The sequence below is a fragment of the Syngnathoides biaculeatus genome, chromosome 9, assembly GCF_019802595.1.
Source record: "Syngnathoides biaculeatus isolate LvHL_M chromosome 9, ASM1980259v1, whole genome shotgun sequence".
NCBI lineage: Eukaryota > Metazoa > Chordata > Actinopteri > Syngnathiformes > Syngnathidae > Syngnathoides > Syngnathoides biaculeatus.
The window spans coordinates 9,889,728-9,908,782 of NC_084648.1; the positions used below are offsets into that span (position 1 = coordinate 9,889,728).

At 43.8% G+C, this 19,055-nt stretch overlaps 1 protein-coding gene across 2 annotated transcripts; it reads right to left on the bottom strand.

The window, feature by feature from the left end:
* Nucleotides 1–481: 481 nt before the first annotated feature.
* On the bottom strand, nt 482–19,043 carry LOC133506519 (striatin-like). Of its 2 annotated transcripts, none has more exons than XM_061830742.1 (18): nt 18,260–19,043; nt 14,529–14,632; nt 13,621–13,694; nt 12,385–12,469; nt 9,480–9,650; nt 9,201–9,333; nt 8,995–9,136; nt 8,226–8,324; nt 8,002–8,136; nt 7,357–7,493; nt 6,175–6,350; nt 5,415–5,462; nt 5,209–5,330; nt 4,614–4,781; nt 3,530–3,670; nt 3,341–3,442; nt 3,169–3,255; nt 482–2,065 (listed from the first exon to the last, which is right to left on the bottom strand). In XM_061830742.1, exons 1-18 carry the CDS (start codon nt 18,431–18,433, stop codon nt 1,896–1,898), a joined length of 2,268 nt encoding a protein of 755 aa, XP_061686726.1. In that variant the 5' UTR covers nt 18,434–19,043; the 3' UTR covers nt 482–1,895. The 2 variants fall into 2 exon arrangements, with proteins under 2 accessions (XP_061686726.1, XP_061686727.1); XM_061830743.1 differs by having other exon boundaries at nt 483–2,065; nt 9,201–9,330; nt 18,260–19,041.
* Nucleotides 19,044–19,055: the final 12 nt, after the last annotated feature.

Below are 19,055 nucleotides of genomic sequence, written 5' to 3' on the forward strand. Positions count from 1 at the left end.
AGCACTCTGGAGAATGTTTTTTGTTACGGATATCTCTGAACTTGAAAAAAAAAAAAGGTACGATACAAGTTGACTGCTTGAAAAGTAGATATTCGGGCAAAAAAGTTTGGACACCCCCGCCCAAGTTAAATGTGTCACAGTGAAGGGTCTGAATACTTATACCTGTGTGATATTTCAGTTTTTCTTTAATCTGGAAAAAAAATTTAACATTACCACTTGTCAATATGGGGTGCTATATGGACATTGAGGGAAACGAGGGAAAAAAATAGCAAATATCTGCAATATAAATTAAATAAGTGAATATATAAGTGAAAAAGTTTAAATTTTCCATATGCACTGCGTGTGTATATATGTTGAAGCCACAATTTTACATGCAATGTGCAAAAACACGTTTTATTTTTTGCCTCAAAGTCATAAGTCAAATGAGACTAAAGCACTCCTGTTTAAAGTCAGTCAGGATCACCAGAATTATTCAATTTTGTTAAATGCCACAAGAATGATACACACAGCTCACACCCACCCAAAAAAAAAAAAAGATTTTTAAAAAATGTCCACAAATCCTGTAGATGAATCCAAACCTGCAGGGGTCCTCTGTTATGAATAAAATAACTTAATTTTTGGTCCCTTAACGCTTGCAAAACTACACAAATGAAATGCAGGCAGAACATCTGACCGATCTACAATACTTTGTCATTCAACATTTGTTTAAGTTTTAAAGAAAAATCTGCCAGTATTTTTTGTTAGTTTGAGTTCGTGTAAAAAAAAAAAAAAAAATGAAAAAAATTGAAATGGACTAATATTGTCTGATTAATCAGTCAGGCTTTACTCTAAAGATACATAAAAAGTATACAATTATGTGGTTCAGGTTAGCCTAATGTTCCTTTATTGTAAAAACAAGAGGATGTACTGTACATCGCCACTTCGCTATCATATATCCCTGTACACAATTATGGACAATATTTATCATTTACAAATGAATGCTGTGTTTTTCCAAGTTGAAGCAACATTATTATATATATATATATATATAATTATTATTATTATTATTTTTTATTTATATACTGAAAATGGCTCACAGGAATGAAACATTTGAGGCCAGTGCTTAAAGACAGCAAATATGTAACTTTCATGTCAATTGGCAAACACAAAACTATTTTGCCGCACGTCAATTATTGCCAAAAGCTTCACAGCAGGTTAATAAATAAATTTAACTTCATGTTTTAGACTGTACACCGTTTCTATACAACCCAACACACTAAACCAATAATAATAATATTAAATATAATCAAGTTGTTAATATTCACCTCAGGAAAAACAGATTAAATTAACAGATTTAAAAAGATCTACTTGTATCTTACAAATACAAAAACACACATCAACAGCTAATTATTATTAGCAAGAGAAGGGCACCACGATGCCAAAAGATGATTTAAACGAAGCTCCGCAATTCACTTCAACATTTTTCGTGGCACCATACTGCCACGACATGGTACCAAAGCATTACTTTTGTCTAAGTGAAGCTCCTCAACTCATTTCAACATACTTCCTCGGTACCAAAATGCCAAACGGCAGCACAAAAGTACTACCTTTGTCTAAATTAAGCTTTTCAACTCATGTCTACATAGTTCCTTGTCACAATTTGGTCCCGACGGAATACTCATGGAAGATAGGTTCCAGAAAAAAAAAAAATTCTCTACTCGGTGAATGTGCAAGCAGCGAATGGCGAATATGCGGAGCAACGCTGCACTCACGACACGTTCCAACAGCACTACAATATGGCCGCCTCACTATATCGGGAGTCATAACGCCAGAAGTCAAACACGGCACACATCGTCGTCGCATTTGTTTGCGGACCGGGGCCAGCCCGAGTCTGGACAAGGTCACGGGGGAGGGGGTCATACGAAGACCTTGGCCAACGCGTCGGCCCCCGCGCTGGCGATGTAGCACTTGGTGGGGTGGAAGGCTACGTCCTGGATGGACTCGTCGAACTTCTTACGGTGGGCCGTCAACTCCTGGATGCACGTCTTGGTGTTCATGTTCCACAGACGCATGGAGCAGTCGTGGCCTCAAAAGTAGCAACAACAACAGTGCTCAACATTTTTTGCTCCAGGAAAAAGAGATGATGTTCATTTTTTGCAACCTTTACACAGTTTATGCTACAAATGAATAAACTAATCAACACATTTTTTTTAAAATGATGCACACATTTTTGGTAAATTTTTCTCATTGTTTCTGTTTTAGCATTTCTGTAAATTGTTGTAAATAGCCATACTTTTGGGATATTTCCAATTGTCTATGACACTTTGGCTGGGATAGGCTCCAGCACTCCTTGTGAGGAGAAGCGGCTAAGAAAATGGATGGATAGATGGATGGCCAAATTATTTATTAAATGAATTCATTATATTAATGGTTGCAGATTTTTCTTGCCTATATTAGTACAAAAAAGCATTTCCTTTTAAATTTGAAAAATGTGTAAAAATTTGATTTATGCTGTTGTTGAGATTTACAAATAGTTACAAAGTCATAATTTGTAAGTTTTATAAATGTGTGTAGAAAATGTTATAGTTTTGTTCTACATTCTTCTTATTTTGCTTTTGCAATTTTACATTTTTGGAAATTTGGTTAAAACACCTCAGAAAGTTACACAAACGTGAATATTATTGATTTTTTAAAAACACATTAAGGTTAATTTAGTACATTTTTGTCTTTGTTGTAATGTGTGTAAAAATTTGTCTCATGTGCCTTTTTTTAAGAAATGGGCATACAATTGTTTAAAAAATAACATGTCCAACATTTGGATTAACTACTTTTATTTAGTTTTTTTTTAGCCATTTATTTTCTTTTCCAAATTGTACATATGTTGTGTATTAAAGTGGTGTGTAAAAAATAAATAGTATTTTACATTTTTATAAATTGCTGTAAAAAATTCCAGCAGTATGCAAATTTCCATTTTTTTTAACTATTTTTGAATGCATTTTGAGTATTGCTTGTTGTATGCAGAGAAACCTTGATACATTTTTTTTTTTTAAATGTGGACATTTTTGTAAACTTTCTGACATGGATGTATGTTGTAAGCTGTGGATACTTCGGGGACAATTGTAAATTGTATTCTTGCACAAGCGCTGTTTTTGTCATAATTAGGTAATAAGCTAATGAAGAGCAACTTACTTCCCGACAAGAGGTAAATTCCGTTTGGATCCACAGCGAGACTGGTCACAGCATCCAAGTGCGCCACCATTGAGTGAGACAATTTGCCTGCGTGACACAAGATGAGAATGTAACGACGGCGGCAGGAAGTAGATGTTCCACTTAGTAAGTAGTTGGTAAGGCGTGCGGTTACCGGTGTTGTTGTCAAAGAATCGTATGTGTCGGTCCTCATGCGCCGTGATGCTGATGGGCAGCGTGGGATGACTCAGCACTTTGTTGATTTGGCAAGAAGCGTCTCAACAACAAAAACACACGAAATGATCAATCAACGCACGCATGCATACACACACACACACACGTAACACGTAGCATGCTGGCCTACCTGGAAGTCCTGTCGACTCCATTTTGAGGACCAACTGCTGCGTCTCCATATTGAACACGCCAACATGGCCGCCGGAGAAGGACACGACCATGTGAGCCGGCTCGCTGCTCGACACGTCCACAGAGGTCGGAATGCCCAGTTCTGAAAGAGCTCGACACGTCAACAACATATAAAGGGACGCGTACAAACGTGATACACGTAAGAGGACTTGTCAACATGTGTCGTGAACAAAAAATATGTAACAGTACATGGAAACGTAGTACAGTACTCTAATTGCAACCAGGTGAGATTTCCGCAAAATGACAGTCGCTCAAAATGCTGAGTTTGGTTGGAGTGCCCACTTCTACGGGGCCATTACTGTAGGAAAACTATTAGAAAAAGTGCACTTCGAACCACAAGTAGAAAAATAAATAAACAAACAAACAAACAAACGAATAAATAAATAAATAAATAAATGGAAGGGATCTCTAACTAGGCGGCACGGTGGAGAAGCTGGTTAAACGTTAGCCTCACAGTTCTGAGGTCCCAGGTTCAATCCCGGACACGCGTGTGTGGAGTTTGCATGTTCTCCCCGTGCCTGCGGGGGTTTTCTCTGGGCACTCGGTTTCCTCCCACATCCCAAAAACATGCAACATTATTGGACAGTCTAAATTGCCCCTAGGTGTGATAGTGAGTGTGGCTGTTTGTCTCTATGTGCCTTGTGATTGGCTGGCAACCAGTTCAGGGTCTACCATGCCTCCTGCATGTTGACAGCTGGGATAGGCTCCAGCACTCCCCGCGAACCTCGTGAGGATAAGCAGCAAAGAAAATTAATGGATAGATAAATAGAAGGGATCTCTAAAAAGTCATACACGGGTAGAACCTCGGGCTGATGCTAACCCTATTTTAATCAGGTGTGACCGACGGTCATGTTAAGTAAATTCAAAGGACTTTTTTCCCCCCCAGTGTTGTATAAAACACCTCAAACTGAGTAAAAGTATCTTGACAAAAAATAAGTAACATTGCCATGACATCTGCAACTTGCGTGGTGAACTAAACAGTGACCACCTGGTTGGTGCAAAAGTGAACCCAGCGGAGACATTACCTCCTCTCTGGTTGAAAACAGCGAGAGACGGCGAGACGGCAGCGGCATTCCACAGACGTACGGTCCCGTCGGCTGAACAGGAGAGGAGGCGGTGGTGGGCGGCACTGTAGGCCACGCTCCACACGGCGTCTGTGTGACCGCAGAGCGCCCCCCGCAGGACCGACAGCTCTGTGCGCAGACACAAAAATGACCCATTATGCTACGTACCCACCGGACGCATTTTGGGCATTTCATGTGGCGTGATTACATCGAAAGTCAACGTGAATCCGTGTGGGGTGACGCAGATGGCGCGGCCATTCATAAATTTGCCTCCTTTGCCTGAATGCTCAAAGCTGAGACGGCTGAACTTGTCCGGGAAATAAAGCACCGATTAAGCGCATTCACTTTCCGTGTGTCCAAATGTGTCACGCACGCAAACTAAATAGAAGGATGCGAGGCGAAGCGATCTTTGTTATCCGGTCTTGGTGGACTACATTTGAGATCACTGCTGAAACACAAACTTTGTGCGCTATTGTGAGATTATTTGACAGTCAAAAAACTCTTGTGTGTTTAGCACAACTAACATTTGTGTTGCTTTGCTGGGAAGGGAGCGTACCATAGGTGTCATAGGGGTCGCTGTTGTGGCTGGGCACATTCCAGCTCTGGATGGTTCCATCCACGCCGCCACTGAAGCACTGCTCGCCGCTGCCGCTCATGGTGACGCACAGAACCGCACCACTACGTTGGACAAACGGGCAAAAACATTATCGGAACTGTCACCGCGGATGATTCGTTGACTGAGTTACAGGTTGATGGACTCGCCTGTGAGCTCGGAACGTGTAGATGGGCTCCACGTCCACCGACGCACACCTATAAACACACATCACAAGCTCAAGTCACAAATCATTTTATTGTACAAGATACTATCTGGCATTTTGATTGGGTGTCAACGTTTAAACGAGAAATCTCAGACAAACTACCGTAGTAGAAGTGTTGGGCTGGGACTGGAAATGGAGACATTCATTCATTCATTTAAAGCTACCACATACTACCTACGGCTACCTAGATGCTAACATACAATGGAAAAGTCCATAGGCACATGGGCTAACAATTAGCATCTACGTGGCAGAGTTGTTACGCTTTAAGCAACAGATATCTGAACACAAACAGTGAAACAACACGTTGGCAGGGTACAATATTGTGAAGAACGACTTAAAGTACTGCTGTACCGATAAGCCATTAGAGGAGCAAACCAATACTGAAATATAACAATATTCGAATAATGACGAATATTACTGCCGTACTTTGAAGCCCACAGAGGAGCTGAACCACCAGTAGAGTATTTCTGTATGTCTGTCTTGTACTGAGTACAGGTTGGCAAGATGCACACATCAGAATAAGTAGCGTAATTGAAGGGGAAATTATGACAGTTTAATTCTTTTTAATTATGTCATTACTGTATGATTTTACAAAGCATAATATTATAGTATATAATATATCTAATGTATATTTTTTTGAGACACAACAAAATAACTGATTTGAGTGCTGGGTGTGTGCGTGGCATGGTCTCAGTGCATCTTACTTCTTGGCGGGCATGGTCTTGTCGAGGTTCCACAGTTTGAGGGTGCCGTCGTCTGAGGCGGTGACCAGGACCGGCTCTACCGGGTGGAAGACCAAGCCACGCAGGGCGTCAAAATGGCTGCGCAGGGTGAACTTGGCGTTCCACGTCTTCCTCAGTGCATCCTGACTGCTGCCCATCTGCACAACAGACAACATCTTCATCATCCATCCATCCATCCATCCATCCATCCATCTTCCAACGCTTATCCGAGGTCAGGTCACGGGGAGAGCAGCCATAGCGGGGACAACCAAACTTCCCTTTCCCCAGCCACTTCATCCAGCTCTTCTGGGGGGATCCCGAGGTGTCCCCAGGCCAGCGGAGAGACGTAAAATCTCTAGTGTCTCCTGGGTCGATCTATGGGTCTCCCTCCGGTGAGAGTTGCCCGACATCCGGATCAGATGCCCCAGCCACCTCATCTGGCTCCTCTTAATGTGGAGGAGCAGCAGTTCTACACTGAGACCTTCCTGAATGACCGAGCTTCTTACTCTATCGCTAAGGGAGAGCCCAGACACCCTGAAAAGGAAACTCATTTCGGCCGCTTGTATCTGGGATCTTGTTCTTTCGGTCACGACCCACAGCTCGTGACCAGAGTTGAGGGAAGGAACCTGGATCAACCGCTAAATTGAGAGCTTTGGCTTTCAGCTTAGTTCCTTCTTTACTACCGGTACTTGGGACCAACGTCCGCATCACTGCAGACGCTGCACAGATTCCATTCTTCCCTCACTCGTGAACAAGACCCCAAGATAATCGAACTCATGTACTTGGATCAAGATCTCATCCCCGACCTGGAGAGGGCACGCTACCCTTTTCCGACTGAGGACCATGGGCTCAGATTTTGGAGGTGCTGATTTTCATCCAGGCCCCTTCACGCTTGGCTGTGAACCTCTCTGGTGAGAGTTGAAGCTCACAGCTTGATGATGCCAACATAACCACACCATTTGCAAAAAGCAGAGATGCAATACTGAGGCCAACAAACCAGACAACCTCTACACTTCAGCTGCGCCAGCCAATCGCGGCTACATTTCAAGTAATACTATGCCAAGTTGACCAGTCAATTTGAGTGACGCCACAGTGTAATTTACATAACGTTACACGTAATTTCGCGATGGCATCATCACACAACGGCTCTGGAGGCGGCGTTACCTGGTAGGTGAGGCCGTCAGTATCGTTGGCGACCGTCAGCCCGGCCAGTTCTCCGAGTCCCAGCTCGCTAGCGACCGCCTCGTCCACGCGGCCCACGATTAACGACTTTCCTGGCAACGGCAGGAAGGCGGCACCCTCTATGGGTAGAAAAAAAAAAATACAGAACCTTCACCAGCCAGACTCAAAGCTTGTTAGTCACAACATTTGTACCTTAAATCATCTTTCCACGTTGAATTTCAGCTTCCCACCATTCCGATTGCCTATTTCGGATCGAACAATATTTTGCGTACTATGCAAGTTTTGTGATCATCTGGAATATCATAATTTGCCCATCTGATCAATCAGATCAATTCATCGGATTAGGGTTAGGGTCAGATGACACAATCTCAGTGACTTGGGGAATGGTCTGTACTGCTGTTGCGAATGTCTGACTCCAAAACTAGTTTATTTTTAGAACCGTCTGCAGGAAGAAGTTCAACCTCTCCATTCGCGACCATCAAATAACACATCTAATAGCGTCCATGTTAAATTTGTGATTGATGTGCTAAAAAAAGTCCCAAATTCATTTTATTTTAACCCCAAAAATTAAATACATACAGTTTCTTCCTAGTGACCGAAAAAGTCAAAGATTGGCCAACTGCCTACCGTCCACTTCCTGCTCATTGAGTCTGGTGGCGGGGGCAGACCGGGTCGGAGGCGTCGCTGAGGGCTGCATGGCGGGGAACTCCTCGGCGTCGCGCAAGTTTGCGAGCATGTCCTGGAGCTTGGAGCGGTTTGGGCCTGGTGATAAAGATGGCGGCTTAAGGGGTCCATTTTGAAGCGCGAGTCTCAGGAAGAGGAGGTGTAGGGTGAGGAGAAGAAGAACTTACGTTTGACGCCCTTCTTGCCGCGACGCTCCCTTCGGTACTCCTCCTTCAGCTGTGCGATCACTCCCGCGTCCACATCCCACCCCACCTCCGCCTCTTTGCCTGCAAAAACACGGTAGCACTGTTCGATTAGCATTGCCAAAACATAATCTCAATTATAAATAAAATAAGTAGGACAGAATATTGTAGTAGGAACAGGTAATATGATGATCTGCTCATAATATTCAAACCTGGTCAATATATCGGGAACATTTCAAAATATTAGGACCTGGTGATATAACAGGAAGAAGTCAGAATATCAGGGATGTCAAAATATTAAAACTAGATCAGAATAATTAGAAACAATCAGAAAATTTGGAACCAGTGAAAAGATTAGTAACAAGAATATTAGGAACCAACAAAAATATTGGGAACCATTCCGAAAATTAGAAACGGGTCAGAACATTAGGAAACAATCAATATATTGGAAACCAGTCAAAATATTAGAACCAGTCAGTACATGAGTAACAAACACATATACTAATAACTGATCAAAATACTCTATAGGCAATACCCTTCGCTTTCAACTGAGCTCCCCGACCACACCTTGGTTTCAAGGGCTATACACCTCTTCATCTTGCACTAGAAAATGGGATACCCGTTCCCGTAAAACCGAGGGCTAAGACGAAGGGGAAGGTCTACGGAGAGGAATTGCGATCGGCCCAACCCATAAAATTTTAGGAACCTGTTAAAATATGAAACACGAAATAAGAGTAACAGCTGTGGGTCTCACCCCATTGGCTGCAGTCCTCTTGGCCATGCGTGTCGTGGCTGGAGAGGAAGTCGAAACCCTTCAGGGCCTCCTCTGTGTCCGAGTCTTCACTGAGGTCAGAGGTCGTTGACGACGGCGTAGGCGACTGTTTCCTCCTCACCATCTGCCGAGATTTCCAGAATAAGAGCGCTGATTGTGACAAAGGCATTTGCGTGTGCGTGTATTACGTCAAGGACGCTCGCGTTCTCCCCGTTGCCGCTGCCGTCGTTTTCCTCGTCCTCGTTGCTGAAGTCGGCGGTGGTGTTCTCGATCAACTTGAAGGCCTCCAAGATGGCAGCGGAGTGGGAGGAGTCAGCTCTGCTGGGAGGTTAACAGACGTTGTTATGCTGTAACGTTGAAATACTTTTTCACCAAAATAAATCTAAGGAAATAAGAGGTCACATGTTGACACACTACTTTTAATAGTGTTGTTGTTCTCTTGTCGCTAGCACCGTGGTCGAGCCTACCTGGCCACGCCCCCTTGGGTACTGTTGACCACGTGGTCTGGGTCCACCACGATGTCGTGGTAGCGCGTCTGCGATGTCTCCTCGGAGTCTGTGCTAAGCCCCAACAACACACGCACACATCGAGATTTCACGTCCAAGATGGTGTCTGTATAGCCAACTTCGTCCAGGTACCTGACACAAACAGCAGACATCATCTTTGATTTCATCATCGTCGTCATCATATAATCAGGTATGTTCTATGGTAGAAGACCCACCCACGCCTATAATTTAGTAGCAATTAATTTAGTCTTGCTTCACAACCCGTCACTATCGCAAGTGCTACTTTTCTAGTAGCCATTTTATGATGCTTTTAACTGAATCATACAGTCTCTCATTTTAAAGTTCATCATTAAATGAAATTAAAGTTGTTAAAATTAAAGTACATGCCAAAGGGTCATTTCTGCGAACATGAGCGTCAAACATTCACTTTTAATATCAGCGTCTGAAGGTTGGTTCCAAAGTTAGCTTTAATTTTAAAGCTAATGAAGAACAACTAACTTCGAACATCACCTCCAACATTAGCTTTAACATGAGCTTTCAACGTTAACTTTGCCAAAATCTTGCGACACTAGATTTGGACGTTAGTTTAGAAAATTACTTCCAACAATAGCTGCCAATATTACCTCCTGAAGTTAGGTGCAAACGTTAGCTTCTGAAGCTAGCTTCCAATGTTACCTTTCATTTTAAAGCTAGTGAAGAATAATTTTTATCTTATGTTAGTGACAACATTAGCTTTAACATTACCTATTAATGCTAACTTTAACGTTAGGATTCAACATTAGATTCTGATGTTAGCTTCCCACATTACCTCTAGCATTAGCTGTCAATGTTATCTTTTTATGTTAGCTTCCAATATTGCCTCTAACATTAGCACTAAGGAACACCAGCTTCCAATATGAGTTCCCTCCAATGTGAGCTTCCAAGATACTGAAATTAACTTCCAACGTTCAACATATTTCACTTTCCTGTAGCAGAGCCCTTCAAGCTACACTGTGAGCATCTTTAGCTACATCTCAATTTACGTTAAGAGTGGATTAAACAAGAAAGGGATTCAAACTAGATAAAAGATTATATATATATATATTCTCTTATTTAACAACAAACTGAGAATAGATTTTCATTTTAAATGTCAACAAAGCAAAATACTTCAACAAAAACAATAAATACAATTACATGTACTGTACAACAAACTGCACAATGTGACACCGTTGCACAATACATTACAGCATATGATGAATAAATAGTTCATAACAGGCTAAAAGCAGGTACAGCGATCATACAGGCCTACAGTACCCCTTCATTAACTTTTGAAAAGATGATAGTATGATGAATGAGGTGTGTGGTCAATTCTCTCTTATTACGTTGTTGACGAATAGCATTCTTGTGTTGTTGTTTTTTTTGTGTGTAATAAAAAGTTCAGACTGACCTGGGTGGCGAGAAGCGGCTTGCAAGTGACCGACTTCAACTTCTAGTGTCATTTGTTCACGCATCAAGAAACCCCCCCCACTCCCCATGCCACCCAGTACCAGGCTGTGCCATCCATCTCTCTGTGCCAACCACACAATCCTCCTTTCACACACACGTACACACAACACAAGTCTGTGACAGTGTCTTAAAAGGGACACATAGTATGCACGCAAACAATCATACACAAATGGCCGGCTGCTGCCACATCAGGCGCTGCAAGTCCCACTAGAATAAAATTAGAGCACTTTTCCGCTCTACCGACCGCCCCACAGCTGCCTCGTCCAAATTTCAAAGCGTTCCCTGGTATGTGTGCATTTTCCCTGACGGAGGTAGCGCTTCATCTCTAAGGCTGCCCAATTAATTTTTGGAGTGGATCCGTGCAGGCGTGCCGCCTCTCAAAGGAGACAAGATGGATGCCACAATCCTGCACACTCGTTGCTTTAGAATACCGTATTTTCCGCACTATAAGGCGCACTGCGTTGTAAAGGCGCACCTTCAATGACTGGCCTATTCGAAAACTTTTTTCATATAGAAGGCGCAACGCATTATAAGGCACATAAAATAGACGCTACAGAAGAGGCTGGGGTTATGTTATGCATCCATTAGATGGGCTGCGCTAAAGGCTCAATAGTGAGCCATATATAAGGCGCACTTGATTATAAGGTGTTCAATTGCATGTTATTCTTTGTGAATTTCCATGTTTTTGTTTATATTTGTGTTGCATAATGTACGGTTCATTTATTTGCATGCTTACTTGTATATTGGATCCATCCATCCATCTATCTATCCATCTATCTATCTATCTATCTATCTCTGTTAATGTGTAGTTGTGTCTGTGCCCACATTTGCAAGCATGTTTGCGTGTTGTGTGCATTTGTGTGTGTGTTAGCCTCGGTTCTCGACCACAATCCGTTCTAGAAGGTGGTCCGAAAACCGATTTGTTCGAAAACCGAATCAACTGCCGGACGAGTTATGTTATTTCCGTTTTTTTTTTCCCAGGGGTTCATTCAAATTGACAATAACAAAGCACGTCGTGGGTGAGTCAGCTGGTCGGGCCACGCGCGTTCTGTTATTTCCGGGTTTTTTTGGCGGGGTGGGAATTCACAACAAAGCGCATCATGGGTCAGCTGGTCTGGCTGTGCTGCTAGGTTTTGTTGGGGGTGTTCGAGTACCGATTTTTGTTCGAAAACAGAAGCAAAAAAAAAAATCTTGAAATTTTCGTTCAAAAACCGATTTGTCCAAAAATTGGGAAGTTCGAGAATCGAGGCTGTACTGTATTTGTTTGTTTGTTTGTGTGTGTGTGAGTGTACTTGTGTTCATATTTGTGCATTTCTGTTGTGTTTCGTTATAATTACATGTTACTGCGTGTCCGTGTGTGTATATGTGTGTGTACACTGACTGTGTAAGAAGCTGTCGACCTTGCTTCCAGCTCAGCTGATGGCTGCTGTTTAGCGGCGTGTGTGCGTCCAAGTCGTTGCCCTCATCTGACACGCACAAAGACACACACACACCACAAAATGTTAATTTTGGTGATGATGAAGATGACCTCCTTTTTCCTCTTCCTCTTTGTTGGTCCAGATGTGTCCAAACAGACCATGCTCGAGTGAAAGGGTGGGCGAGCTATATCGCCTTCAAAATAATCATGAACATTGCTTTAACAATGTGCAATTTCCATCCATCCATTTTCTTTTGCCGCTTATCCTCACAGGGGTCACGGGGAGTGCTGGAGCCTATCCTAATTGTCAACGGGCATGGGGAGGGGGACAGCCTGAACTGGTTGCCAGCCAATCACAGGGCACATAGAGACAGACAATAGCCGTACTCCCAATCACACCTAGGGGCAATTTAGAGTGTCCAATTAATGTTGCATGTTCTTGGGATGTTGTAGGAAACTGGAGTGGCCGGAGAAAACCCACGCAAGCACGGGGAGAACATGCAAACTCCACACAGGTGGGTCCGGGATTGAACCCAGGACCTCAGAACTGTGAGGCGATCACTTTCCAGCTGAGCCACTGTGCCGCCTGTGCAATTTCACATCATCTAATATTCGTACTGTCTCAAAAAGAAAACAACCAAAGAGGTGCATGGAGGGCATAGGAGAAAGAGAGAAATGAGGAAATGTATATCGTGCAAAATCAGCAGACAAGATTCAGTCATGTGACTCAGTAGGATGAAAATTAAACTCTGGCTGTCATACCGGTGGGCGGAGCAACCTTTTCAGGAGTTTCGCATCTTAACGAATGGAACGCATTTAGCCTATACTGTAGTTCCTTGATGGGCAACTGGAAAATGACACCCGATGAGTGTGGTGGGTTGACAAATGCGGCCAGAGTAAAAGTGAAACAAAGAGAACGGACACTTTTGATCATGCCGTCACTGGATGATTTAGTAATTTTGCCTAATATTTCAAACAAAAACTGTGCCCTGTCAAAGTCATCCTGAGTGCCGGTGAGGCTAATGGAGGACCAAGCTAGCACAGCCCTTCTAATGCTTTTAGAAGGAAATCCATATTTCACGATACTGTCCCCCATCACAAACTGCTTTACTTATTTGAATTCTGTACTGTACTATATTACCAATATCAAATCCTAAACTTGTCATCAGGAATTAAAAACGTGTGCAACGTGTGCATCACCTGAATCGTAACTGGGCGCTCTGACGTCTCCTTGGATCAACTCTGTGCCGTACTTCAGTTTGTGGTGCTTGGATCTACACACACACACACAAACACAAATTTCTGAGCTATTTTGTATAGATGAAATCCAGCTTGGAGCATAATGCCAAAGTTGATGACCATTATGAGGATTTTCAGAAAGTCAAATAAATAATAACACTAGATTACAACTGTTTTTAATGTCTATGTTTTTTCAACTGATTTGGGATCATTTTGCATTGCTGAATCTTAAAACGACATCCGTTTCTCCTGTTCATGTCATGTTTTTATGCTAAGTTATATTTATCAAATGTTACAAACTTTGCTTTCTGTAAATTGAATTGTCGACATTGATAAAAGTAAGTACCTGCACATTGAATGTGACACCATCATTGTTCAAAATTCTGGACACGGACCTCTAGCCATCCATCCATTTTCTTCGCCGCTTATCCTCATGAGGGTCGCGGGGAGTGCTGGAGCCTATCCCAGCTGTCAACAGGCAGGAGGCGGGGTACCCCCCAAACTGGTTGCCAGCCAATCGCATTGAGACAAACAGTCGGAATCACAATCACACCTCGGGGCAATTTAGAGTGTCCAATCGATGCTGCATGTTTTTGGAATGTGTTAGGAAACCGGAATTCCCGGAGAAAATCCACGCAAGCACGGAGAGAACACGCAAACTCCACACAGGCGGGGCCGGGATCTAACCCGGGTCCTCAGAACTGTGAGGCAATGGTTTCCACCTGACCACCGTGCACCCTAAAAATAAATCAATAAGAACACACAATAATTTGTGGACCCCGCAAAGCCACAGCTTCTAGTGACCCCGTGTATGTGCGTGAGTGTGTGTGTGTGTGTGTGTGTGTGTGTGGGGCGGGGGGGTTGCCGACCTCTCCTGTTTGAGTGCGTACTCCAGCATCTTGATGCGTCGAACCAGGTCTTTCTTGAGGTTGTCGTGACCTCGGCGTTCCCCCTGCAGGAAGGCGATTTGAGCCTGACGACACACAGGAAGCACAGGTAACATGTAACTTTTGAAAACTTACAGTAATTACATAATTATAAAGCAGGACGGATAACCCACATATCTTGAAAGCAGTTGAGACCTTTCACTTAGAAAAACGGAACAAAAAAAATAGTGCTCGGCTGCCGTCTTGTGGGATTTTGGTCGCAATAAACTAAGTCAAAGTGAGTTGATGAGTTTCATTCTGACAAAAAATTGTCCTTTGTGCTGTCTCATGACATGTTGGTGCCCAGGATCTATGTTAAAGTGGGGTGAGGAGTTTAATTTTGACAATAATAGTGCATTACCGCCATCTAGAGCACGGGTCTCAAATGCTCGGCCTGCGGGCCAACTGCGGCCCCCAATATGATATTTTATGGCCACCACCTTACTATGAAAATTAAATGATAGCGCGGCCCTGAAGTTTTATATGAATGGCGGTTTTACAGTGGTGTGTGCTGAGCTGACGAAACTACCAATCACGGTGGGGTTGTGGCTCTCGGGGGTGTGACAGCGACCAGGCTTGATGCAATTTTTCATTAAAGTTACAGTGGTGTTGCTATGAGTAGTTTCGCACACAACTTGTTTACGCCAGCTTCCTTCCTTGTCTTATTTTGTGCACAAAAATAATAATAATAATAAAAGGACGGGTTTTTTTTTAATTTCTCATTTAAATTGCGTGCGTGTGCGCCGAGGCTGCGGCCCAGCCTCAGCTAGAATGTGCCCACAGCGGCCCCTGAGGTGAATTGAGTTTGAGACCACTAATCCGGAGGAATCTTGGCGCCGATGAACTACATTGAATTGAGTTAAAGAGTATCAGGCAAAACTAAAAAAAAAAAAAAAAAAAATTGCTTTCCCACCATCTGATAGCATCTTCAGTCAATTATAAACCTTTGCGTTGACAGAAACTACAAAGACGATGACCTCATTTCTGGCACCGTGTTTATTCTTGGAGCTGCTGCGTGTTTGATTGACAGCTCCACTTTGAACCATTTCTGAAGCAATAACATAAAACAAAATGCTATGTAAAAAGAATGGACGCACTTGTGCGGCTGGCGAACTGCATATCCTCGTGGGACAACTTGGGACCAACAAGACACGTTACGAGGAGTGCGGCTCACATTCAAGTGGAAACGACAAAATGATCATCAGAGGGGAGATGAAGGCACTGACGAGATTTTGCTGATGATTGTTGTGATGGCATTTACATATTTTAATTGCGAGGCGGGGTGTACCTTGACCTGGTCCCCAGCCAATCTCGGGGCACGTATACCATAATTTCTGGACTATACGCCGCACCTGATTATAAGCCTCGCCCAGTACATTTTTCAAGGAAAAAACATTTTGTACATACATAAGCCGCACCAGTCTATAAGCCGTATGTGTACACATTGAAACATGAGATATTTACAAAGAAAGACGGTAAACAGAGTTTTCAAAGTTTTAATAATATACCTTAGCTTTTCTTTCCAAACAGTACCTGTGACGCGGCAGCAACACGCTAGCACAGCGCTAACGGGGCCAGTTAAAATAAATACATAAATCAATAAAATACCGGTAAAAGTAACTGAGACGCGGCAGTAACACAGCAGGAATACAGTTCAGGCCACCTGCTTTTATTACCACTGAAAGCTTTTTTCGTCTGTCTACATTGCTCCAGTTCTTCCCGCTGCCGTTTCCAGCATCTCACCATCGATTCATTTATGCCAGGTTTACGTCCAGCAGCTCTATTTCCTTCTTCGTCGGCCAGCTAAATTGCTTTTAACTTGAAAGCTGCGTCATACGCATTTCTTCTTGCATTTTCCATGAGGGTCTATACATACTAATTTTATTCATGATTAAAGTGCAAAGTTAAATCAAACTTGCATCTTACTCTACACATATATTCCACCTGTCTCACTTTTATCTTTTTTGCTTCAGCGCCCCTGGCGGCCGTTAGAAAAAAAAAATATGCATGAATTAGCTGCTTTATTGCATAAGCCGCAGGGTTGAAAGCGTGTGACAAAAGTCACGGTTTATACTCCGGATAATACGATAAACAAACAACCATTTGCACTCACACTCACACCTACGGGCAATTTGGAGTCTTCAATACGCCTAGCATGGTGAGCGCTCCCAGCGCTGGAAGGTCTTCTTCAGGTTACCGTGCATGCGCGTAGAATTTTTGGAATTTTTCTACATCCGTGCCATTCTGAAACTTCCCCATCCACGCTTCTTCCGCGTGTTAATTCTCGCTCCGCGTGCATTTCGTTATGGACGTCTCACAAAACCGAACACGGCAAATGAAAGAATACAGAAATAAAAGCGAACATATAGTTTGTTATTTATCAAGTGGAAAGCACGTTCCAGCATTGAACAAGAATCAACAGCGGATTGCTCGGGGTCAGTCATTAAGCCACATTTGGGACAGTGAAAGGAAGTGTGATATCACCCGAACAATCCTCTGATTCTTGTTCAATGCTGGAACGTACTTTCCAGTTGATAAATAAACAATAACAAATGAACACACAGAAGAAGCATGTTTCAGACTGGCACAGATGTAGAAAAAGTAGCAAAATTCCAAAAATTCTAAATCATTCTACGCGCATGCATCTCAAGGGGACTTTTCAGCAAGGGGGAGCGCTCACACCGTCACACCTGACGACCTGGAAAAAATCCAAGCAGGTCCAGTATTCCATTAGAACCATAAAATGTTATTAATAATGGTCAATTCCCTAAATGCAGCAACAGTACAAACTGGCCAACTATGTCATTGAACATGATTTTGAACACAGCCCAGGAGAATCGGAGAGGTGCAGAAGGACGAAAGCCCCGCACAGATAGTGACACATCATCTGATTGGTTGAGTCTACAGGGAGAAGCTGCAGAGGCTCATGGGAAATCAAAAGTCAGCCATGCGTCAGCCGTTCAGATGATGACTGTCTCTTATGTAACATGCAGAAGGTGTCAAAGGGATGAAAAAAACTTCCAGAAAGTTTTCCATAAATTTGCATGGGAATGTTATTTTTCTTGGAAATCCAATATGGGATTTATTGGGGCAAACTGGAAATTGAGGGTCATTTTTTGGAAAGCCATCACGTTTAAGCGTAAATACGTTTACTTGTGTGATGAGCAGACATCCACGCAAAACAGCTCTCCTTGCCCACATACCAGGCAGGGCAGTGGAATAAACTCGTAAATCGTGGCACAACAGCACGTTTGTCTTATTGCATCTGCTTGACCCACAGTTGTGTTCACCGAGGTCGTGTTGCTTCGTGTAACGTGCACAGGGACACGAAATTGATGCTTCAAGCAGGTTAGCGCGCGAGCATCAACTCAGATGACAAACGCCAAACTCGCCTCGGAATGTTCGCCATTTACGAACGCACTTGAATGAGATGAGCACATCGGTGTCAGCGAGTAAGCCCGAACGAAACGAGTGGACCGTCGCGGGTGTTATTATTTTTTTTTTTTTTTTACTTCGGGGTGGCAGTGGGCGACGTAACAGCTTGTTTGATCACATTTAATGTCACGTTTCGCAAATGATGTGCGTCACGCTTGGCGCCAAGACGACGCATCAGCACCGAGTCGTGAACCGTGCCGTGCAGCGCAAGTGAGCGTCTGTGGGAGCGTAAACAGTACCTGCAGTTCGGACCGCTCCAAGTCCCACTGGGCACGGTCCACCTCGTAGCGGCTCCACTCATGCTGGAGGAAGTGAAGGATGCCCGGGATGCTGTACTGAGCCCGGGCCGCCTCTCCGTCGCCCCCGCCGGACATGCAGCCGAGGAGCACCGCGGGGCCCGCCTGCTCGTCCATGGCCGGAGAGATGCCTCGCAGCTCGGCTAAAGCTGGCGGCGGCCACCGGGGCTCCTGGTTTGGTCCAGCGGGCAGAGAAAAGCAGCGTCCATGATGGATGGGGGAAGCCGCCGTCTTCCGACAGTGACGCTCGGTCCGGTTCCGAACCACTGAAGACGACAGCTAGCGGAAACTAGGCGACAGCTACGCTACCGGTCAGGACTTTCAAAGTAACACACGAGGAGACTGTGACATTAAACCACAAACACATTAAAAGTCATTTAATTAGCAGGTCTTCGTAAGTGTCAAACCTCTCTTGAAAGCAGAGATGCCGAGTATGGAAGGCATTTATGTGTGCGTGTTTGCGTTCCTCAGAACAACCAATCAGAGGACCGAAAATGCCGACATCACCGAGAGTTCGCACTCTGGCCCCGAATGGACCAGTTTGAAACGTGATTGGTTTCGAACAAATGTGCCGCTGCCAAAGAGGAGAGCGACGCTTTAACGTCTCACTAAACCGTGACATAAACAAATTAAGTTACCAACCACGGAAAAGGGGGAACACCGACTTCCTGTTTATGCAACGCGAACGAGCGTGACTACGTGGCCCCGCCCCCGGGGAGAGGGAGAGAGAGAGAGAGAG

Excerpts from the sequence above, each read along its gene's own strand:
- LOC133506519 (XM_061830742.1), bottom strand. The coding sequence starts at position 18,433 with ATGGACGAGCAGGCGGGCCCCGCGGTGCTCCTCGGCTGCATGTCCGGC. Across the intron at positions 13,695-14,528 it reads TACGCACTCAAACAGGAGAG|ATCCAAGCACCACAAACTGA; the intron begins GTCGGCAACCCC and ends GTGTGTGTGTAG. Across the intron at positions 3,671-4,613 it reads TGTTTTCAACCAGAGAGGAG|AACTGGGCATTCCGACCTCT; the intron begins GTAATGTCTCCG and ends GAGCTCTTTCAG.